General features: G+C 30.2%; 1 protein-coding gene across 2 annotated transcripts in view; it reads left to right on the top strand.

Moving 5' to 3' along the window:
* Positions 1-25,904, top strand: part of LOC142328097 (uncharacterized) — a 338,993-nt gene that overhangs the window by 304,506 nt on the left and 8,583 nt on the right. Inside the window, exons 5-6 of one of the 2 annotated variants that reach the window (XM_075371595.1) lie at positions 13,318-13,338; positions 20,125-20,186. In XM_075371595.1, coding sequence (XP_075227710.1) covers positions 13,318-13,338; positions 20,125-20,156 — 53 coding nt within the window. In that variant the 3' untranslated portion in view covers positions 20,157-20,186. Of the gene's footprint in view, positions 1-13,317; positions 13,339-20,124; positions 20,187-25,904 lie in introns of those variants that run through there. The other variant, XM_075371594.1, reaches the window with a different exon arrangement.

Raw genomic sequence — 25,904 nt, 5'->3', positions numbered from 1 at the left:
GCCTACGAGATACAACTCTGGAGTAAGTCAAGTAATAACAATTTCTATATCATCCAAAGGTTTCAAAACAAAATGCTGAGGAACATACCGGAACGCGCCGTGGTTTGCAAAGAACAAGGAGAACGATACAAGAATAAACGATGCCGTTTATTTGTGAAGAAATTAACTGGTTACGCTCAACGTATATATTTAAGATTAACGCGCAAGAAAATGATCTGGCTATAACCTTCCGGATAATAATGAAGATGTGAGATGACTAAAGAGAATGAATGTATTGGATCTGAAGGATGTTGTGCAGCGACCATACATCCTCTTTTGTTCTGTAACTTGTTGAATTTTGTGTACTTTGTTACGGATTTTGTATTCACTGTGAGTTATATTTTATTATTGTACTTTTAACTTTATTATGCTTTGTTCAGACTTTTATTGTATTGTCTTGGGAGGTATCACTGGAAACCTCACTTTCACGTCATTGTTGTTTTGTACGATTTACTTATAAATCAAAACAATTTACTTATGAATAAAACAGAATAAAAAATAAATTTATTTTGACGAAAAATTTGGCAGTTATCTCTTAATTGAGATGAAATGCCGCTGTACTAACTATACACCATATATATATATATTTTTTTTCTTACTATTCACAAAAAAAAAACAGGAGGAAGGGTTGCTCAGTAATCATGAAATTTTAAGAGAAGACTGCAATAATTCAGAATTTTTTTTTAGAAGTAATGAATCATTTCATTATTCAATTAATTTATTAACAAACAATTAGTTACATTATTCTTTGGTAATTGTCAATACTGAAATTAAGCTACCAATTGTACAAGAAGCGTGCAAGATGACTTTTACTGAAAAGGGAGATGTAGAAAAAAGATTTTCTGTTTTTTATATAATTTGAGTCTTAAAAATATTATAAAATAGTGTAAATTAATATTTACACTAATTCAGAAAATTTTAATAAATTTTCTGAATATATTATAAAATATGGGGCTGGATTATTGTATTGAATTCAACAGTTCTATTCAGATATACTTTTCGTTTACCTGGTTTATCCGGATAAAATTGTATTATTGACATCATGTGCAGATAACTTTAACTTCAGTATATATAAGTATAAAGATTATATGTTATTTCATAGGCGGCTACGAAATTCTTTAAATTATTTTACACATTGAACAGAAAATGGTTAACAAACCCACACACACACACAGGTGTGTGTGTGTGTGAGCTTAGTTTATACACACATACTATGTAAATTTTTTATTTGAAGGGACAAGAGAACTGCTCTACTTTACCATATAGTACAAAGCAATAAAGTTTCCCATAGTGAGACTATTGCTTGGAATATAAAGCCTATATATATCGCTATGCATAGTAGTAGAATAGCTGGAGTGTACTGGAGTGAAAACAGTACAGCCGTGTAGAAGTGTAAATGTAAGCTAGCAGAAAAGAAGAAGGTTTTTCAGATTCAGTTTATCGTGGTGCTTTACGTTCTGATTGTAAATTGAGAAAAAGCCGCGGAGCGCTATGCGTAATATACTGTAAAGTTTACGCTACTATATTGGAGAAGGCAATACAAGTCCTTTTTACACGCTTCGTACCCGTCATGTAACAGCAACGTGCACGAGAATTTTATCTTTTTCGGTATGTTTTTTATCACCATTATTCCTTCTACTCTTTTTTTTGGGGCTTATTTATAAAATGTTAGTTTTTGTTTATTGAAGGATAAAATGTAATAAAAACATTAATGGATAAATTACATAACATCTTGCTTCGCCTGGATTTTTAAAATAGTGATAGGTAAGTTTTTTAATTTGTCTTACCAATTTTTCATAAAAGACGACATTTGGTCAAACATATATTTATTGCCTGTCTTAAAGTCCACTTCGTTTTAATAGAGATTTAAAGATACTGATTAACCTAACAATAACTTCAGCCAAAAGCAACCCGTATTCCTGTTAGATGACAAATAAAATTCCAGGTATTCTTATCGTAACCCAGATAATAAATCAAGAATTAAGGAGATTCACGGCATGGGGCTAGCACAATGAAAAACCTTGAAACGAAAGATCAAAGCTTTAAGATAAGAAAATTATCTATTGATGAGAAAAGACGATTTATCAGCGAAGAGTCTGCAGTAAGAGAAAACAAATTTCATCCCGATGAAAAACTCAAGATGCCCTCACCACAGCGAGCATCTATCCACTAAAACTTTTCCAGAATATCTATATATCCTGAACCCCGTAGGGGGAAGACACCCGCTTTCAGACGATCCCAGTCACCACACCACCCTCTCTGTTCCACTTTACCGGAGATCATCTTCAGAACCGCAGCAAAAGGCATCTCTCAGCCTTGTTCTTGCCTCAGTCAGGATGCTACCGATGGGAATAATATATCTGATATTCCCATCGGTGTACTACTAGGAAATTATCACGTTAAAACAAAACACATATGTTGAGTCTTTAACAAAACTGAGCGACAGCAAAGAACTGAAATTAAAAATGCAACTACCTACCCGATAGATTTTTTTTTTAGAGCTGATGGAAGAAAATTCTGTCTACATAATGTTAATAAATGTTGAAGAATTGTATACAAAATTACGTAATAAAATCACATCAAATTTTCGTACGAAAATGTGTGTGAAATGATAAGTTACATAAAAAAAAATGACATGGAATAAACTCTTATAAGACTCGTACGAAAATGTACTATTCTTAAAAGTGTACTTTTCGTAGGAAAAGTTAGTTTCGAAGCTTCAGATTAATAAGTTAATAATATTTTCGTCCCTAAGTAGACCCAAATCTTGCAACATATATTTAAACTATTTTTTTTTTTTTTTTATGTAACGAGATTAATAATAATTCAAGAAGGTTAATTTCATAGTTCATAAAAATGAATTAAAATTGTTTTATTTAATCTTAATAAATAATATGTTATAATGAATAAAGACTTCCATTGCACAGTTAAATTAAAATTATTATCTATAGACTTCAAAACAGCATATAACTCAGGAGACAGAGAAGACCTTTTCCAACATCCTTGCAGAATTTGGAGTAAATAATATATTAATTTCATCTAAAAAATCAAGGATTGGAGAAAACAGTTCGAAGAAAAAAAAAGTTAAAAGTAAGATTAGAATCCAAAAGAAAAGTTCTCTCCTTAGGTTGCTTGGTGTTTGCTGAGAATCTCACAATGGTAAATGTGATGTAATCAGCTATAGAGTCTGAATATGACCTCCAATAAAATCCTTCAGGGATAGGAACGGAGGAGGCGGTGTGGCGATTGGAATCACCTCAAGGTGGGTGTCTTCCCCTACGGAGTGGGGATGACAATCTAACATGACCTCTGGTAAAGGCCATAAGGGCTAACTTCTGAAGGGGTGGCGTGGCGACCGAAACCGTCACATAGACGGTGTCTTCCCTATAGGGGCAGGATGACAATCACACAATCACAATTATTTTTTATTTTTCTGTTTAGCCTTCAGAACCACCTTAAGGTATTGCTTCAGAGGATGAATGAGGATGATATGAATGAATCTAAATGAAATGTAGTCTCGTACAGTCTCAGGTCGACCATTTCTGAGGTGTGTGGTTAATTGAAACCCAACCACCAAAGAACACCAGAAAATCCTTTTTTGAGTGGTTGTTCTTTAATTTATAGTTGGATTTGTTCACTTGAACTTTTATCTTTTTTTAAATTATAAATTAACATTCACAAATCCACAATCTAGTATTCAAATACGTATAAAAGTAACTTTTTTTACTATGATTTGAACCTTAGAACTCTGGACTTCGAAATCAGCTGATTTATGATGAGGAGTTAACCAACCATTAGACCAGCCCGGTGACCTACCCACCGGATTCCAACAAAACTCAAAAAGTTTAAAGGATTCAAGAAAAAAAAATAGAAAAAAAGAACAGAATGGATCCATTTAAGACGAGAAGAACAGAGTGAAAAAGTTCTGGGAACAAAAGAAATAAGATGCCAATTAGTGAAATTATTCATCGTAATCTTGTCCATACCGGCATCCATTAAAAAAAATTCTTACTATGGCTACAAAAAAAGGAAAAAAAGATTATTAGTTTTTATTTAATAATATTTTAATTTGTCGTAAATCACTATTTATTCTGAGAATTATGGAACCTAACGTTGGAAATTAAATTATCAGATCATTTTTTTTGTTGTTGATATTTTACGTAATATGTTGAGTAACAGTAGGAGTAGATATTCGATTACGTTTTTACAACATAATCTGGAGTTGAAATCTAAAAAAACTAACACTTAAGATGAATATTTATATATCAACTTTTCAAAATAACTATAGATTTTGAAATATAAATTAATAGTATTTTCGATCAAACATGGCATCTATCATACGCTAGAATATTTAATTTCCACATTATCACGTACAAGCAGCTCTGTAAGATTCTGTGGTAATAAATAAAATAATATACTTCCTTGAATGTATTTATTTAGCAGATGAGAATCCGTTTTTTATGTTGCTTTCTTTCTACCAAATCACGTTTAATATACAAGAAGTAGTGCGGTGAACAGAATAAATAGGCTAAATTTACTGTTTAATATGATCCGAATTTCGGTTAACTATTATCTGAGCCCATGATAAAGATTTGTATTTATATTAGAATTACTATTGGCTATCTTATTTTCGGAAGTAGGTTGTCTCTCTCATGTTTGCCGCTTGCTACTGTAAGAAATTGTATATAAAATTTAAAAAAATTTCCATTCCGCACGCCGGAAGGCGGAAGTAGATTTTACCGATGCTAAGTAGGGGATAAAAAGATTTTCATCTTATCAAGTTAAGAAAAACTTCAAATTTACTAAATACGACAACAGTAGTTGCATGTAAAAGAAAAGTTTCGAATGATTAGCAGACGACGGCCCCATCTTATAATTCCAGCAAAAGTTTGGTCATCTCTTGCCTAAGGCTTGGTCAAATAAAAAATTGTTTTAGACAAAAGTTTTAGGTATTGTTTAGAGGACTAACGACCACTTTAAACCGATTCGATGCTGTGGAGGTATGATTTTTTTGTCTTACAAACCACATTTTTTCAACCGCCTGGGCCAATGGTTGGTGATATCAAAAAACTTTACTTAGATAGGTTTTAGGCCCTTATTCAAAGAATAGTAGGAACTTTAAACAAATTCTATGTTTTTCTTAATAAGAAAGATATAGCGATATTTTTTTTTTCTCGAAAAAGGCTCATTTCCACCTCCATGGTCCATTTTTACCCATTTACCCGAGATTTTGAGTCATTATACTTTATGTATCAATTTTAAAGTAATTGGCGCAAAATTACGGCAGTTATCGAGACTACGAGAAAAGTGAAATATTCATATGAAATCTACCTAAATAAATTAAATTCTAGCAATTGCATATAAAACAACAAATATTCTATGATTGAAAAAATGGTTGGTTCATAAAAATATTGCAACATCCAATTAATGATCTGATACCAATGCACAGAAATATTTCATCCACTTTAATGTTTCGTTATTTAGTCTTCATCTGTTTTAATTAAACATCGTAAAATATGGTATTTTTCAATAAACCCAAACGTTGAAAATGAAAAATAAAAATTTAAAAAAGAACATAAAACTGGATGGCAAGCAACAAATCGGTGGTTTTGCTGTTTCATTTCATTCGTTGGCCTATGTTCCTATTATTGCTTACTAACCGTTAATATTAACATATTTGAAATTACATAATTAATATTGAAACATGCGTTTAATTTTCCCACTCAATAAAATTTTATTACTGAAAAATTAAAATTAAAAATGGTAATTTTTTTAATTAAAACTTTAAGAAGAATAGAATAGAGCTTATATTTCATAATTTTTTAAGGAGGCAAAAATACTTGTAAATAAGTAAAAAAAAGTATTAGTTATAACATTATAAATAATTACTAATAATAATTATATGATATAATAATTATGTAAAAAAGGAACAGACATCAAAATATTCCAAAAAAATAAGAAAACTTTCGTCCAAATATTTAATTAATTCCTTACACAATTTTTGAATTATAAAAAGTGTCTAATATAAGCTGCCATAATATAATCTGTTATATTAAAAGAATAAATACTTAAAGTATTTTTAGTTAAAAAGATAGATTGATAAAATAAAATTAAAAAAAGGCAATTTCAGATTAAATTTATAATAAATGGTAAAAAGAAGTTAAAAAAATAGCATCACGAAATTTAAGTATGTATAAACTGACCTTATTTCAGTTAAAAGCAGTTTTTAGTTCAATTTTTTTTTTGTGTTTTTGCTATTAAAAACAGAATATACGAAAATGCGGATTGAGAGGAAATTTCTCGCACGAATGAAGTGTTCACAACTGATATCTCTCACTTCACTAGCTTTTACTGTCTCGCAAAAGTTTTATCCGTACTCAATTTTATTATTTTTTTTTGTCATCTTGGTGCGGTACTATTATTTCATTGTTTGTATTTAGCAGTTCTTTGTACAGTCAAATAATACAAAAGTGGTCCCGTTCTTTTTTCTTTTGTTCACAATATTCAACAGTTGAAAAGCATAATTGAACTTCAATTTGCAGAGTGGGGAGTAATAATAATAAAAAAGTGAAAACCTCTGTTTGTCATTAAATAAAAACTCTCTTCTATTTTCCAATAATAAAACCATCATAACACCAGAATTTTTTATTTAATATTTTAGTTTTTATTTTCATAACTGAATTTATTTAAGAGTTTTTTATTATTATTTTGGCAAATAAAAAAAAAAAAAGTTTATAAATTTCCTTTACAACAGATAACTTTTTCTTATTACACCAGGTTATATTTCATTTATCGCAGTTATTTTTATCAATTAACTTTGAAAACATTCCGATTACTTTAAACATCAAAGGTGAGTAACATCTGATTTAACAACAGTGTAACAATGTGTATGAAGCTCATTTACTGTTTCCATCCTCAAATAGTTATGTGTAAACAGTAAAGAAATAAAATTGTAAATATCCTTCTATAAATTCCTTTACACTCAAATTAACCGGAAAAACGACGTAAAAACAAAAATAATATATCATATGTTTTTTTATATATATTAAAATGTATCACATTATGTCAGACATGTTTATCAAAGTATATAATTTTTATAATTTAAAAAAATATGATATTGACTCCAAATGACTTCCTTGTACGTCTATTAAATTACATATATGCAGATTTCTTTAAAATGAGAAGTACATAAAAATTTGTTTCATTAATAACTTCTGATATTTTTCTATATTATTTTTTATTGTTATTATTGAATTATTTCTTTATTTTTTTTTAAACCAGGAGTTAATAATTATTAATAAATAATATATTTAAATTAACAAAGAAAAAGTTAAAAAAAGATGAAGTGGGATTCGAACCGATGTGCCTTCCCATTGCAAGATCAAAATATTTCATTAATTAAAATTTTATTTTGCTATAACTTTTGAACCAATGCAAATAAGAACCACTTATGGAATATCGTTGAAAAGCTCTCGATGAGAGTTTATTATTGCAGTTAAGAAAAATTACAAAATCCAAATTTCTTTGTATTTAGACTTTTTTTGGACACTTTTGGTCGAGTGGTTTCCAATCAAAAGGGGAGGTGCACAACTAGATGTAACACCAGTACTAAATCCAAAATTTCAACAACCTACGGATAATAGTTTTGAGTTATGCGAGGTACATACGTACATTTGTCACGCCTAAACTAGTTAAAATGGATTCAGGGATGATCAAAATGGATATTTCCGTTGAAATCTGAAAACCGAAATTTTTCGCGATTTTCCTTTACTTCGTACAAGGAAGTAAAAATTATATTTTTTATAATAGAAGTAGTTTGGTATTTAAAGAAGCTTGAGTAATGTAGTTAGTATCAAGTGAAAGGAAATTTATAAATACCGTGTATTGGTCGCTCCAGGAAAAGCGACACAGAAAATGAATCGGGCAGAGTGAACAATATATTTCTCTAACCACAAAATATTTTTAACTTTTCGAGGACATTACGTTATTACTTTCGGTTGCATGGCTGGAATGAAGAGGGAAAAAATTGAATTTTCTTTATTTACATTTTGAGGTATGAGAAGTACGAAAATACCGTTCACTTAAAATGTAATTTCTTTACATATAACAAATTTGTAGCTCTAAAATATCCAAAACAACTACAAGAATTTCATTGAAATTTAGATACGATGTAGTAGTGTATCTGAAGTTATGCATGTCAAAATTTTATGAAGACTGGTCGAGTCATTCTTGTGTTATGCTCAATTAAAGCTCGATAACAAAAACAACATAACCTCAATTTGAGGTATTTTTTCGGTCGCATGATGGGATTGGGGAGTAAAATGAATTTTCTTTACGGTTTAAAGTATGAGGAAATTACCATTCATGCATAAAATTCTTGTGGTTCGAAAATCTACAAAACTATTAAATCAATTTTACTAAAATTTAGATATGCTGTTGTAATGTATCTGAACTTGTGCAAATAAGCTGATGAAGATTCTTTGCGTCGTATTTTGAATTAAGATTAATTGTTCCAAAAATATGAAAATTTTGGTAGTTCAAAACTTTCCGAAACTACCAAATCACTTTTCACTGAAATTTAGATATGGTGTAATAGTGTATGTGAATTTTGCATGTGAAAATTTTATGAAGATCGGTTGAATCGGTCGTGAGTAACGATCAATTTAATGCTGACCACAAACTAAGACTAGACTGTATCGGTGAATTTTTCATACGCGCTTAAGCAGCGAGTCACGTTAGTGAACGAGTTTAAACTTACTGCTTGTGTGTAGGGTCTAGTCGGTAATCGAACGTATGTAGTGCGTTGTACTCTGAAAATCAATGCGTTTCTGTCTGCGAAATAGTGAGGGCGTCGGAAACGAAATGTTTATCTTCTTGCGTAGAACTGCGCAAGAGATTTTTTTAATAATGACACGTTACAATATTTCACGTACACAAGAAAGAACATCGTAAATTATAATTACATTTTGATACACACTCATTCTATATGTTATGTGTTCTCAGATGGCGTAGTAACTATGTTCAATGTATATGCTTTTCACAGCACACATACAAAAAACGTATATCCGTTTTTATTAATTTATATAACATTACCTGATATGTCAAGGGGAATAATATTTTATTTTATATAAAAATTATAAATTATTAATATCACGTTAATTTTAAAGATCAAGGCGTTGTAAAGATATCAAGCAATATAATATATTATAATTGACTATTTTAAAAATTTTCATTAAAAATTATAATTTTTAAAATGTAATTTTAATAATGAATATAAAAATTAGGTACTTAAAAGTCTAAAAATTTGATATACTTTTCAAACAATTTAACAGAATTAAAATTTAACTGTACTAAAATTATCTGAATAACTAACATCTTAACTTATTTTTTTTTATCGAACAAACAAAGACTGAACAAATTCTACCTGGCATTTCAAGTTCTTGATATAATATACATAAAAATTTACTTGTTTAAATACAATAAAAACGTGAGATTTTTTCGGTTAGGTAAAATTTACACTGTAACACAGCCACGTGTGGACATGTTTTACAAATACAGTATTTACGTAGCATACTGTCCTGAACCTCTAAAATCAATATCTCAGAAATAACTACAGGAATCTCAAAACTTTATACGTATCTCAATTAAATAGACCGCAATCGTATATGAAACACACCTACCATGAAATATCTATCAATCATACGACACTCCTTTCATTTCACTTTTTAAGTTATCGTGTGATAATTTGAAAATATTTCAACCAATTAAAAAAAGATAAATATTAAAGTCAGATTTTTAATTCAATAATATACAATTCATTTATCTGACACGAAAAGTTATTTATACCGAAGTAATACCAAATTAGTAACGCTTTATGATTGTAAATTGTTGTTTATCTGAATAACATAACATACGAAATAGTTAAATTGCGCATTAAAATTCAACAGTGCAGCTTAAAGTAAAAAAAAAATATAAGCTAAAATTTATTTATGTATTTTTTAGTCAATTGTACAATTAAATGACGATACATAATTAATATATACTAAAAATTGATGGAAATGAATTTGAAATTAAGGGTGCATACATAACATTTAAAAATTTAGCTGACCACCGTGGTGCAATCAGACTACATAGACTACGTAGTGTCTCAGACTACAACCGGAAGTTCCCTGTTTAGAATCCGAATCCTAACATACATAAATTCGCACGCAAAAGCTTTGAACTTGTAAAGAGTTTAATTGTTTAAAAGTTAAGTTTTCTATGAGGTAATGTAAATGTTTGTCTCTTCTTTACATTACAGTCTTCTATTTAAAATCTCAGCTATAAAAATAATGCAATGATTCCAAAATGAGATAATAAAATCCTACGTTGAACGGTGCTAGAAATAGAATCTAATAAATAATTCATATAAAACTATAGTTTGTTAAAGGACCAACTGAATATTACAGTTTTAATTTTCTAAGTCGTATCGACTACATTTGCAATTAAATCCAATTGCATTTATTTGATTGGAAAGCAACATGTATAAGGGGACAACGGTAGATAATTTTTGTCATCATGTATTAAACATTATGTAACATGTAATGCATTAAATCTTTTAATCTACTTTTCGGTTAGCTACATAACATTGTAACATTTATTTATTTTAATGAATAAAGTAATATTATTAATTACGATAGAAAAATAAAATAAAATAGTTTTTTTTTATCTTTTAAAGATTTTAGGGTCAATTTTTTTCGGTAAGAAAAACATTAAATTTAAATCATCTTTATTTATTTTCTTTAATTTTAAGAACGATGGTAACTATTTTAATTTTTTCAATTCTTCTAAAATAATTACGCATCATATTTTCAGTTGCCTTATTTTTATTGTAGAAATAAAATACACTAAATTTCAAATCTTTGAATAATTAATTTATTTTATCGTCCCGAATAATATTACAGTTGGGAAAAAAAAAACCAAAAAGAATTTAAAGTGCTGTCAAAAGCCGTTAGTAGTTAAAAGGATTCTTAGTTGGGTTTAAATATGTAGTTTAACATCTGAAACTTTTGCTAATTATTTATCGTTTTGTATATACTTCAATTCTAATTTAAACTGTTTACTTTTTAATGTCAAAGGCTAAATTCTAAAACTTTGTTTCTTACCAAATTTTTTAAATCGCTTCTTTATTTTTCATCTTCTTTTTCTCTTTATTCCGATTTATTCTTTCTCAAATTCATACGTTTATCCCCTATCTCTTTAATTAATTTCTTACATCTTGACTGAGAGTTCATTTTTTCATTGCCAGATTCCAAAAAATTGAAAACTAATTGTTTTAAAATGTTTTGTTTTATAGGAAGTATTTTAAGGCAGTTATTTATTTTTTTAAGAGAGTTAGAAAGGAGAAGAAAAATATCTTCTGTTCGTAAATAAAATATAATCCTAATAAAAATTATTTAAAATAAAGGGTTAAGTCTAAAAAAAGATTAAAAAAAACAATAATATAAACATTGAAAATATAACCTTAAATATTGTTTTAATATAGTTCAATTGTGAACATAACTTTTATTTTAATTTTTTAGATTAATTCATTACATTTTTTCAACGCTTATTCGTGAGAATATGTTATTTAAGCCTGAATACCAAGCCTAATATTTATTATTAATATTTATTCCAGGCTTGAATACCAAGCCTGGAAGGCTTGGTATTCTAAATATTCCAGATAAAAGAAGCAGCCATGGAAATCAGATTGGTGGAAATTCACCATGGAAATCAGATTTTGAGTAAATATATTTTATAAAATAGATTATGTCCTAAAATCAGTAGAAATAGTTTTTTATAGTAAATTAACGAGTAACAAGAAATAACCAGAAGAATAAAACAAATTTAGAATTCAGATTATATTATGACTCTAAAACTGTTGATTATTTTACCAATCTAGGACAAATAATAAAAAAAAATACTAGATAATCCTTCCACTACTTTGAATTTTTGTTGTTGATCATGCATAAAAATCAGAGATTATTAAAATAAAAAAGTTGCAATGAACTAGTCATCAACATAATTTTCAAAATGATAGAATAAAGAAAAAGAGATGAACAGTGTATGATAATATCTAAAAAGAGGGTGAAGACTAAATAAGAGAATGAATTTCAAATAAGTATTGACGTAAGAAGATGAAAACAGATTTTTGCTAATATTCTAGAGATATTTTTGAGCAGCTTAGGGTCAATAAAGACTACAAAGCTTTCGTGTTGGTTCAGTTGACGATGATCGGGTTGTACCCTCGGAGAAGCTTCAATTGACGTTGGATACAATCAGAACGTAGTTGCACAAATAGAAGATTCAGTCTGCAGAAATCTACCCACGTTACCTTTTCGACTAAGAGAGAAAACTACCCTTCAGTCTAATTAACGTTGAAATTCTCATATAACTAGTGTGAGATATCTGTTCATATGAGGTTATCTACTGGAGAAGAAAAACAGATTGACCAGAAATTCAAGCATATGTATTGGCTAATGGATAGAGGTTTTCAGTTGTCTCTCTCTGACAAGGTCCTTTTATATAAGACTTTCTGGAAACCGATATGGACTTTGAGATTCCGGTCTGCGGGACGACTAGTGATACCAATGTTAAAGTGATCCAAAAGTCACAAAACAAGATATTGAGGAAAGTGATCCAACCAACTTGATGCGTCAGGAATTCTGAAATACATGAATACTTGAGGATCTCTTATGTTCGGGATGACAATGTCCTTTTCAATTCTAAATACATGGTTAGGCTAAACAGATATGTAAAATCCTTTGCTTTGAATCTGGTAGATAACGGTGATGACATAAGACGACTGAAAAATGTTCATGTGATGGATCTTAGTGATGGTCTTTTAAGATACTCTATTTTTTTGTTTTCTTTTTTGGTGTTATTCCTTGTTACTATATTTTACTACTTCTGTTTACTATTTTTTTTAACGCTCTTACTATTTAATGCTATTTTCTTTGTTAGTTTATCTATCTCTGTTTACAATCTATTGGATAAAAAGCATCGCGTACAACTGAATGCGTTTGACAGATGTGATCCATGGATCGGACAAGTTACAGAACCCAGTGATGAAGTGCTTATGACATAATGAATGCTTACTATTAACGTTTCTGTTATTATAATTGTAGGGTTTAGTTCTTCAGAAAAAAATAATAATAAAAAAAAATATTAAGAATATATTTAATTAAAATTTAATTCGCTGCAATAAGAATTAAACAAAAATACAATTTCTTTAAATTAATTAAAAAATTTTTTTTTCAGGTCAAGCGCTGGCATGGACAGGTGAGTAAGCTATATTTATTTATAATAATATTTATCTAAAACAATAATTTATTTTATCAGATTTTAACATTTATAAGTTTCGAATTTAATTAAAATACTGTAAAACATTTATGAAAAAAAGAACAGTGTTCTCTAATAAAAGAAAGAAAAATCAATTCGACTTTTTTATATATTTTAATAATTTTTTATTTAATTAATCAAAACTGTTATTAGACCGTTATTATTTCAACCGCTGCCGATATTATTCATAATTAACGGGAACATTCACTTATTGGGGGTGTCTCTGTTAATGTTGGGTTATGTGTTTGGATCGATGGATCGTAGATCGGCCTCAGAAGAGATGGAATTCACAAGTAGCAAATTCTGGTAAATAAATGCTAATTGCAATGAATTTCTTGGGTTCTATTTTCCTGTATTTTTGTAACTGTTGAGTTTTATTAAAATTATTACACTTCGTTGGTTTTAATTTTTTTTATTCCTGTAGAAAATTGTACAGTTTGAGATTGAAATAAGCCCAAGGGCCTATGCCGTGATGTTTCATGACGATAATGATGGTAACAATAAAGTAAACATAAAGAAATTATGGATTCCAGATTCAGATTTTTATTATATATAGTATATCGCATTAACCTTCTTTCTTTTGTTTTTTGTTAAGTGATAAACGGTGTAATCTAGTAAAGGTTACCGGCAGTTTTTTCGAATATATTTTTGCGGAATAAGTTTTTTCAACAGATATTTCTAGAAATTCTTTTGCTTGAATGAAAAAATTTTCTAATATTAATTGTATCGATTTTTTTCAGCAGCCATTTAAACAATCTTGTTTATTGGCAAAATTTCATGTTATAATTGTTTCCTTAGATAGAGATCGTTGATAAATTAATTTTTAGCGAGTTTATATAATTTCTAATGAAAGTAAGGCAAAATATACTAAGATTGTAATAGATTAAGAATAAAAAAAAATTAAAGCACTTTACCCGAATATCTATATATACTAAATTAAGCCAACGATTTCAAAAATGAAAAAAAAACCTATAATAATCCAAACCGTGAAATGAAGTGAACAATATACAAAATACTATGTCTAAGAAAACCATCTAACATATTAAAACCAATAGAGGATTACTTTAAAGAATTTTTTATTATTAACCGCTTTGGTAAAGACACAGACAAAAGAGTATCTCCAGAACAGGTATATCAAATTCTGTATGGAATAAATACCAAGTGACTGGATGGAATGAAAAAATAATGTAGAAGTGAAAGCTCGGGGTAAACGATTTCAATTGGTTGTAGAATAGTATCAAAGGACTTATGCTTAAATCTAATAATTTCAAAAAGATCTATTTGATACAGGTTGCTGTAACAGAATTAAACTTGAGATCTGTTACAGGTATCCAAAAAAATGGAGCGATTAAGGTCTTTTTTTTTTTTTTACTGTTTAGCCATGCGGTAATTACCTTTCAGATAATACTTCAGAGGATGAATGAGGATGATATGTATGAATGTAAATGAAGTGTACAGTCTCAGTTCGACCATTGATGTGTGGTTAATTGAAAAATCCAACAACCAAAGAACACCGGTATCCACGATCTAGTATTCAAATCCGTGCAAAAATAACTGACTTTACTAGGACTTGAACGCTGAAACTCTCGAGTTTCAATTCAGCTGATTTGCGATGACGCGTTCACCACTACACCAACCCGATGGGTTGGGGCGATTACGGTCATATAAATGTAACCTAACAATAGTGAAATTTTAATTTCACAATAAAATGATTCCGGAAGTCAATCAAGTACTTTGATCAGTGTTATTTTAATGGTTTATAAAATGAATAACATGATTTATTTAGTAATCGTAATAACAATCGCTAATAGTAGTATTAAAGTGATTATACATTTTTCTTAAATATAAAAAATACTTAAAAAATGTCTAAATAATTAAAACTGCAACAAGGTAAATGAACCTAGATATTTGTATTTAATATGCGATTTTAAATTAAAAAATAAAAATATATAAATCATAATAATTTTATGAAATCATCACAAATTCATATCCAAAACCAACGACAAAATCTAACTCCGTGTATAATGGCAACCCTTTTACATTCCTTGTTATACAGCAAGAAGAAAATAATGGTAACTGGTAATCAGTCAAAAAATAAGTACGCGGTTTGTTTTGCAATTCTCGACGTTTCATGATCTAGGGGCCTCCAAAAACCAAAATAAAACTGTGGCGGGTAATATTCGTACGTGTGTTATGTATTTGAAGCTTAATAAGGTTTTGACTGGATAAACCAGTTTTGAAGAATCTGACATATAGAATCGTGTATGTCGGGGCCATGTTTTGGTAAAATTTTAGGGTCAGTCTCTCCGGTGAGTGGAGCAGGTAGTTTATTTGGAGTCAATTTTCTCAAGATTTTGCAAACATCATAAAATAAAATTATAGTAAAATATAGCAACTTTGTCAACTTTTTGTATAAACTAATACAACTTGTCACAACATTTTTTTAATGATAAAAAATTATATTCAATATCGTTTTAAAACTATTAAAGCAATCGTAATTTTTTCATGAATATTTAATCGTTAAAAATTAATTAATTTTTTATCTTCTTTATTTAACCCGCCCCCCAGAGCCGGACCCGCACTTAAGCATAAACACAGATCCGGGGGAGGGGGGCCAGTGCCTCAAACCACCTGAGCAGTAACCCTGGGCCCGGCCATGCTATTCCCAAGGCCCCACCCAAGCAGCCGGAACTCGGTATTTTCTCGCCATGCCTCTAGTAAGGAGACCTCCGAAGGGAACCCAACACCGCAACTTCGGTCTTTACTCCACCCTTGTGGCTTTATCAGGACTCCCCATCCGTTCATCGACGACGGGACCCCGGAGCTTCCCACCCTTCCTGGATGAGGTTGTCCCATGCTGGAGCTACCGTAGTTCCACCCTTACCAACGTGTATTCCTCACTTCCGTTGTGTAACTCTGCATGGCCCCCTGACCGTAGCCGAGGGTGTTGCATGAAGCACAGCGAACCTCCTTTTGGGAGTTCTTCTTGACATGGCCGACCTCCCCACAATTAAAGCATTGGCCAGTCCTGTCATCCGGGCCACCACAAAACTTGAACCGATGTCCAGTACTCCTGCAAAGGAAGCACCATTCCTCCAACGACCGCCGCATAACCCTACAGGCCTTCCATTCGATCCGTACCAGGCCGTCATTTAACAATTTCTCCGCCAACATGGGTGGCAGGTCCAGCGTCACCAATTGAGTAGCTCCGTAGGCCAACTCGTAGAGAATATGTCAAATGTCACGGAGCCCCCGGTAACACGAGAAGATCTCTCACGAATTCCTTTTCTGTGGTTAAGGCATTCACGTCCTTGATAAGGACGTGGACCCATCTTCCTGCCAATGTCGTCGTGACACCTCCAACCGTCTCTTCAATCTCCTTGCGGAGCCGCTCAGCAGCGTCCCTTTCGGCTCGCACCCAAAGAAGGACCCTTGACCCTTAAACCTTCGGCTCGCACCCTTGACCCTTACGAGCCGAGAGGACACTGGACTTACCCAATACTCTGTCCTTCACAAGCGTTTATATTGTAATTTGGGTAGGTTCGTGCTTCCACGAACTCGGTGAGCTAGTTCAGAGCGTGATAATGCTGTAGTATAGGAAAAGTGCAGATGTTCCGAAAGAAGCCTAAAGCGAAGGTGTTGGCTAAGTTATTAGTTTTTACTGATGTAAATGTCTACCAAGGAATTTTCATTGGTGGCATCCCGACTGAGGCCTGGGTGGTGACCGAGATAGAATCAGTTAGAGTGTCTGAAGACGACCTCCGGTAAAGCAATTCAGGGCTAGGAACGGAGGGGAGTGTGTGGCGACCAGAGTCATCACAAAGTACGTCTTCCCTTACGGGGTTGAAATGTCCGCAGGAGATCCGCATAGGAACTCCCCGCCGCTTTCACGACGACGGTCGCTGTAAGTTGCCCCACTGCCCTCTTCTCTGTAACGCAAATCTTCTGCTCATCTGACGCACTGCCGTCAAGGAACATCTGGAGGTTACGGTCATATCTCCTGCCAAAATATTCTATTAGCCGGCGTATATAGTTACCGACCCTCCTCACAGGCCCCCAAAAACACACCACGCTATCCACCATCACAACTTGAGGGATGGCCTCCGTAAAGCGCCGAATCATTCCGTCCTCCCCCTTGGCGGAGTCAACAATGACGGTGAGTTCACACTCACCGATCGGTCACCATCACTGTCACCAGAAAACTCAGCCCGGGGTACCCGGTTCCTCCTCCTACAACCGGACACCCGTCACCTAGCAGGAGTAGAAAAATCATCAACAGGAGACGGGCTCACACTCCAGAATCAGCCAGACCAGAAATCGTTCGAAAAGAATTTTCAAATTCTAAGACCAAAAAAATATTCTGAATAAACGTATACAACAAAATTCGACTTAAAATTCCTCTAGTCGAATGTAAACAACTATCAGCTCTTACTAAGCAAACAAATAACAACTGAAAACAAATTTATTTAAAAAAACAATCTCTAATAATTCTAAAAGGACTTAAAAAATTTTCTTTCCACATTATTCACATCGTAAAAATACAGTAAAAAGGAAAAGACAAAAATACAGTAATAACTTGAAACCTGTAGGTAGCGTGTACTAGACTGGCAAAACAGTCCTTAGCAACGACTATTAAAACTTCATAATAAAAAATAAAAAAATAATATAAACTTTCTCAAATCACCAAAAAAACACAATAGAACAAACAACACAACAACACAACACAAAGACAACTGACGAACAAACCAACAAAAAACTTAACAAAACAAAAAAATTGGAAAGGCGAAAAAAGAATGTGAATAGAGTCGGTTGTAGGCAACCACTTCGAGTGAAAGCTCGAAACCAACCTTTATGAATCATTTACAGAATGATATTTTGACTATATCTCTATATATTTATTATTTATTTCCACTTTCATTTCACGATTTCTGGGGTAACGGTTTTACTGGTTACAGACACCCATCATTGCCACGGTCTACTTAATTGCCTTCATTCTTGGAATGCATAATTCAAACTCATTTTTTTCTCTACTCGTATTATGATCAACACGTTAAAGATACAAAAACCAGTTGTGTCTATACTCATGTGCCTTATCGTAAATTATGGTATTAATGTTAACCCCTAATTGCTTTATTTTGCATTATATTACGCACTTTCTGTTTTTATATACAAAAATGTATGTACAGTGTAACTGAATGTATTATTTCAGTATTATTTTTTAAGAGAAGGGCAATTTTAATGAAATTATTGTTATAAAATCTTTATTTAGAAAATCAAAAGTCGTTACTTTTGATTTTGTATTACTACAAAACTTTTACTTTTGTATTAAGTGTCGTTACACTTAATACAAAAGTGAACACAAAAAGACAAATTAAATACATTAATACAGTTAAATACTGAACATATTGTATTTTCTGTTAATTCAACCAAAAAACTCTCAAATCGGAGGTTTAACGAGACCTAAAAGCAAATGAAACCCGTTTAATAAAAAAATCATTAGAAAAATAAACAAACCTCTCTGTGAATTCGTACCAGATTGACAGCCTTGAATTAACCGATAAAAGTTAGGAGAGTTTTTCACTTCAGCAGATTAAAAAAAAAAGTTTTTTTTAATAAAACATTTGTATTTAAATTACAACAGTTAAGTTGAATTAATCCATTTATTAAAAATCTTATCTGGACACTACACGACTTCCTTGTACGTCTATTAAATTACATATACATTTTTTTTAAATGAAAAGTACACAGAATTTTAGTTTACTAACAAATTCTGATTTTTTTCATAGATTTACTTTATTGTTACTGAATTATTATTTATTGTAAAATGTTTTACAATCACAGGATAATAATTATTAATAAATCAATATATTTAAATTAAAAAAGAAAGTAAAAAAAAACAAAAAAAAAATGCAAAGTCGAATTCGAACAGATGTTCGAAGACTTTGCATTCCAGACTTTGCCTTAACATCAAAATATTTCATTAATTAAATTTTATTTGGCTATAACTCTGGAATCAATGAAAAAATATATATACCACTTATGATATATCATTGAAAATCTCTCAATGAGAGCTTATTAATGCAGTTAAGAAAAATTCCAAAATATATTTTTTTTTGAATGTTGGGCTTTTTTGGACATTTTTGGTCAAGTTGATTGCAATCAAAAGGAGAGGTGACAACTAGATGTTTCAACAGTCCTAAATCCAAAATTTCAACATTCTACGGCCAATAGTTTTTGAGTTATGCGAGATATGTACGTACGTACGCAAAGACATGACGCCGAAATTAATCAAAATATGGATAGAGGGTGATCAAAATGGATATTTCCGATGAAATCTGTAAACTGAAATTTTTCGCAATCATAATACTTCTTTTACTTCGCAGAAGGAAGTAAAAATGGATTAAACTCTCAAAAATTTAAATTTATAAATTTCATTATCCGTTTATACTCGTATTTTCTGCTGTGTAGGTTTAAAATTGAAAACTAAAACTTAATTTCTGAAAATATATTTTTATTTAATAAATTACAAGCAATTCTAAACTTTATTACGTAAAATTTTTTGAAAGAAAATCATTTTAATCAAAAATTGCTTTCACTAGAATAATTTTGTTAATTTTTAAAATATGTTGGTTTTTTTAATTTTAAAAACACTGTAGATGTTAAATGTTAGTAACATGTTCTACCAACACTCTGTCATTAAATGTTACATGGTTTGTATTCCCGCAGGGTCTGTCCACTGCTGCAAATTACAAATGTGACATGATGTTCTTGTGACACTTGATTTGGCCTAATCTCTTTCTTTCTCTATTGAGAAAAACTTAAAATTTAAACTATTTTATAGAATGAAAACTGTTTTTTATGAATAAAATTCTGAAATATAAATTTAATTTTTACTACTTTTGTCATGTTTATTTTACAAATAAGGAACGTAGTAGTACGTTTTGTATAATATATTTTATTTTATACCATAACTTCTGATATTCTGGGAATTTTTAAAAATATCCTTAAGTACTGTTCAATCAGTTATAATTTTATAACGAAAAAAATAAATAACATTATATAAAAAAAAGTGTTAAGTGCTTTTATTTTTTATACATCTTATTAAAAAGATATACGAACGTAATGTATGAACTATAAAATTATACAATATATGTTGTGTGTAATCACAAAAATCCTATCAACTACATCTAAAAAAAAAAGAAAAACTACCCTGTAGACTCACACAAGAATAAAAAAAATTTTAAATTTTAAAATGAAGTACAAGAAAAATTGTAGAATTTATACTAGTCAATATTTTTCATGATGGATTTAAAGTTTAGTAAATGATTTTGTAATAACGAGAAAAATCGGAAATATTTAAACTGCATCTTCTTTTAATTATTTAAGTTTTTTTTTTAATTACCTACAAAAATTTAAAGGTATGTACTCCTTTTTTGATTTCATTTTGAAGTTAATTGATTCCAATTCCGTTTGAAACTCGGGGAAAGAAACCAAATAATCTTTTTATTAAAGGAAAATTTTCTCATAGCCTCTGCCAGAGTTTGAATTCTTTGCACCAACCATTTCCAGGAATATTTTAACTAAGGCGCGCGCATACCATATTTAATTCGCTTTATTTATTTATTTAGTTTTTTGGGTTCCTCAGGTGTTAAAATGTCAAAATTTGGTGAAAACCGTAAATGCTCAAATTGGACCAATTAAAATTCTTTCCCTTCTAGAGCTATAGCGCTATCTAGACGGGAAAGAAAAAATATTAAGCATTTTGCACGCAACGTGACGTAAAAATAATCAATGTGACGAGTTTCAGCTATTTATTTTAATGAAAAAAAAATTCCTTTCGGTACACCGGAAGGCAGAGTAGATTTTACCGGTACTAAGTAGGAGATAAAAAAGATTTCCACCTTAAAGTTACGAAAAACTTCAAATTTACTCCATACGACAATGGTTGCATCTGAAAAATGTTTCATGTTTAGCATAAGACAAAGCCTTCTTCTTACAATTCCAGCAACATTTTGGTCATCCCTTGCCGTTAGAGTTGGTCATATCAAAAATCGTTTCAGACAAAAGTTTTAGTTAATGTTTAGAGAACTAAATGGTTGGTGATATCAAAGGACTTTATTTAGATAAGTTTTATCCAAAGAATAGTATGAACTTTAAACGAATTCGATATTTTAATTAATGGAAAAGTTACAGCGATATTTATTTTTTTCGAAAAAGTCCCCCCCCTCCATTCCACACCCATCGTCCGATTTTACGCATTAACAACTCGATTGAGATTTTGGGTCGTTATATTTTATGTGTCAATTTGAAAGTGAATGGCGCAAAATTACGTCAGTTATTGTGTCTACAAGAAAGTGAAATATATATATATCTTTGAACTGACCGTGGTTTTGGGGTCTGAGGGATGTAAAACGCGAATGTATGTCAAAATTTTCCGGATGTCGAATCATGGTACCCATTACAATACGTAGCTTTTTTATGAAATCAACCTAAAATGTGCACTTTCTATTTACGAGTTACTAATATAACCAAACGCTATTTTTTTTTCTTGTTTACCCTCCGGGAATCACTGTCAGGTATTACTTCAAAGAATGATTGAGGATGATGTGTATTTGTGTAAGGAAGTTAGTCTTGTATAGTCTCAGGTCGACCATTTCTGAGCTGTGTGGTTAATTGGAACCCAACCTCCAAAGAACACAGACATCCACGATCAAGTATTCGAATCCATGTAAAAGTAACTGCCTTTATTAGGATTTGAATGTTGGAACTCTCGACTTTGAAATTAGCTGATTTGCGAAGAGGCGTTCACCATTAGACCAACCCGGTGGGTAAGAAATCAAACGCTATTTAAATTTTTATTACTGAACCAAAATTAATTTATATATAATCCGATAAATACAGTAGCATATTTTTAATTTATTAATACAATTTTAAGGTTAGACTTAAAAATATGTTCTTTAAAACCAAACATGATCAAACCACACAAGCGGTAAATGTGATAAAATTATACCTTATCTTTTTTTTTCTTTCTTTTTCCTGTTTAGCCTCTGATTACCTTTCAGATTATATTTTAGAGAATGAATGAGGATGATATGTATGAGTGTACATGAAGTTTAGTCTTGTACAGTCTCAGTTCGACCATTCCTAAGATGCGTAATTAATTGAAACCCAACCACCAAAGAACACCGGTATTCACGATCTAGTATTCAAATCCGTGTAAAAGTAACTGACTAAGCTCTCCGTTCTGATTTACGCTAAGGTTTGGAAAATTTATAATTTATTAACACCAACATTTTAAAATTATATCAATAAATAGCAACCTAAATAGTTCAATTAAAATTGAAAATAATGTAACAACAAAGTATAACCACAAAAATGTATTAAAAAAAAATCACTGATATCATGAAAAATATGTTGTTTTTCATAGAGGTCTTTCGTATGATCTCTATTAAATTAAAAGCCAATTTACAAACAATATGTGTATTGTAATCAATATTTTATATATTAAAGTTTAAATTATTTAGCATGTAAAATTATTACTTTTACTAATCAATACTGCTTTATTAGATCAAGATTTATTTTGATATCAAATTTAATAATATAGTAGAAGCAACAAGTTTAGAATTAAATTAACTGTTATATGTATTTCTGTGAACTTTACTAGGGAAATATAGACATTTTGTACAATAATACACATGATATTACTGCAAGTGATTATTATCTGTTTTAGATTTATTACTGTATTGATTACTAATTGAATAAATATTGTTACTTTCGTGTTTAAATTAGTGTTGTATACTTAATAATGTTAACTTTCCTTGAAACAATTGTACATTTTTTTTTAGTAGCGTATATAAAGTTTGTTATTGATTAAGGGCAACTATTTAACTGAATATAAACTTTATCAAATATAATGCCAAAAATATTATTTAAAATCTTTATAAGCGGTTACATAAATAACCAGTAATGAATTGTTTTTAATAATATTAAACACACATTTAAATTTATTTTTAGTTTGCGTTAAATATTTTTTAGTTTGCGTTAAGTAAATATGATTTTTTATAAACTATTTAAATAAATAATAGATTTATAAAAAAAGTCATAATATATTAATTCCTTACCATTCGCCAGGAATACGTTCCAGTAATTTCTCACCTACAGCTCGAGTTTTCAATGGTATGGAAATATAACGTTGGGTTTTCTAAAACAATGATAAATCTTTTAATAATAGTACAACTTTGTTTAATTTTTTTTTCTACACTTAATAAAATTTTGTAAAATATGTCAACTAAATAAATAATCTGAACTATTTTTTATTCATACTCATATTAATACTCATCTCCATCATTAATATTTTAACATATTTATTATTTAATATACAATTCTCAAATTAATTTTCCAGCTACTACCGGGTTTGCGCGCGCGCGCGGGGGTATGTGTAGACAAATACAATTATTGTTACCGGTTTGCCAGGCCCGACGTAGGTGTAGATGTAGTGCAATATATATTGTATAAATGTACCGATAAACATGTAATCTGAAACACACCCAGATCGACCACTCCTGGAGAAGTGTGTTTAATTGAAACCCATCCGCCAAAGAACACCGGTATCCACAATCTGGCATTCAAATCCTTATAAAACCAAATGCCTCTACTCGAACCTTAGAACTCTCGACTTCCAAAATCAGCTGATTTTGTGATGACGAGTTTAACCACTAGACTAACTCGGCGGTTTAATTAAATATTACTTAAATTATATATATATTTATTTTTTTAATTAATAATATGAAAACGTATATTTTTTTTAACTTGTTATTGTAATAAATAGTTTTATTAATATAATTATTGTAGGTGTAAATTTAATATATTCTTGATTACATTATATTAATTTTTAATAATTTATTAATATTCTGGATGGAGAACAAATATACTTCATATATTATTATTCGATCAATTTCATTAGCAGTACGATTAACAGCAAGTATAATTGCAGGAAATTTAATAATAACTTTATTAGCAAATACATATTCAATCATAATAATTTTACTAATTAAAATTATTTAATCATATTTGAATCAGTATTTTCAATAAAAATAAAAAGAGATATTTTAAACTGCTTTACCAACTATCCGTTTTGAAAAAAAACGTAATCAACTTTTGCTAGCGTTTTTCATTATTTAAATTTTTTTATATAAAGTCAACCATTTCAAACAGCCTCCCAAATTTTAACAATTATTACCTGGATGGATCTAACTGAGATACTTTATCGAGAAAAACTTCCTCGCTAAACACAAACAAAACTTTATCTGATGAATTATTAATAAAATTAGATTTTAATTGCTTAGCTATATCTTCATCGTTATCATTTCTATTCGTCGAATGAGAATATTGTTCTTTCTAAATTTTTCTCTATCAAATATTCAGTTTAACAATCAATGAACTGTATAATATTATAACATTCAAAATCCAAATACGAAAAAATGGAAGACATACTTAATATAATTAAATTAATTATTTATTATAATACTGTAATGGTATGAAATAAATCCCAAAAATATAAAAATGGGTACTAAGAAAAACTCCATCACACTAAATTGCCTAGGATTTGCAGATGACCTCACTCTTTTAGCAAATAATATTCAAGAAGCCAAAACACAAATCATGAGCCTTCAAAACCTAGCACAAAAGATAGGGCTTCATATCTCTTTCGAAAAAACTGAACTAATGGCCATAGATCCTCTGGTAATAGAGCACATTACGGTAAACAATCAAAAAATTAAAATAGTAAAACAATTTAAATATCTAGGGGAAATAATAACTTATAATTTAAATGAAAAAGTGACATGGCAAAACAGGACAAATAAAATGATTAAATCCCAAAAATTAACTTGGTCAACATATAACAAAAAATGCCTTTCTGCTAAAACAAAACTTAAACATTATAAAACTGTAGTACAGCCAGAAGTCACCTACGGAAGCGAGACCCTTTTCAAAATCACTCAAAAAAACCGAATTGAAAAAATTCTGAAAATAGAGAGGAGAATTGTCAGAACGTGTATCAATAAAAAACACCAAAAAGAAGGCCAATGGTGGATTGTGCCAAATGAGGTGGTGTATCGAGAAATAGAGCCTGTTACTGATACTATGCGGAAAAAAAGAATCTCTTTCTTCGGTCATCTCATAAGGACACCGCAAACAAGACTGTCAAGAAATATCATTGAAAAGCTCTGCTTCCAAAAGCTAGAAGTAGGATGGATCAAAGAAATTAGAGAAGATATGAAAGAATTGGGAATTTCCCTGACTGACCTACAGAATAAAACTGGAAAAATTACAAAGCTAAAAGATAAAAGCATTAGATTTAAACAAAAGACAGACAAACGACAAAATACAACGAAGAGGGTGTTTACGGATGAAGAAAAGAAAGCAAGATCTGAACGGATGAAGAAATACTGGGCAACTCGAAAGAGTAAAATAGCACGCTTTTCTAAGAAAAGATCCAACTAAAA

This window comes from Lycorma delicatula, chromosome 7 (genome assembly GCF_047948215.1).
Source record: "Lycorma delicatula isolate Av1 chromosome 7, ASM4794821v1, whole genome shotgun sequence".
Lineage (NCBI taxonomy): Eukaryota > Metazoa > Arthropoda > Insecta > Hemiptera > Fulgoridae > Lycorma > Lycorma delicatula.
The sequence above is the reverse complement of the archived record's forward strand: the minus strand, read 5'-3'. Positions and strand labels throughout refer to the sequence as shown.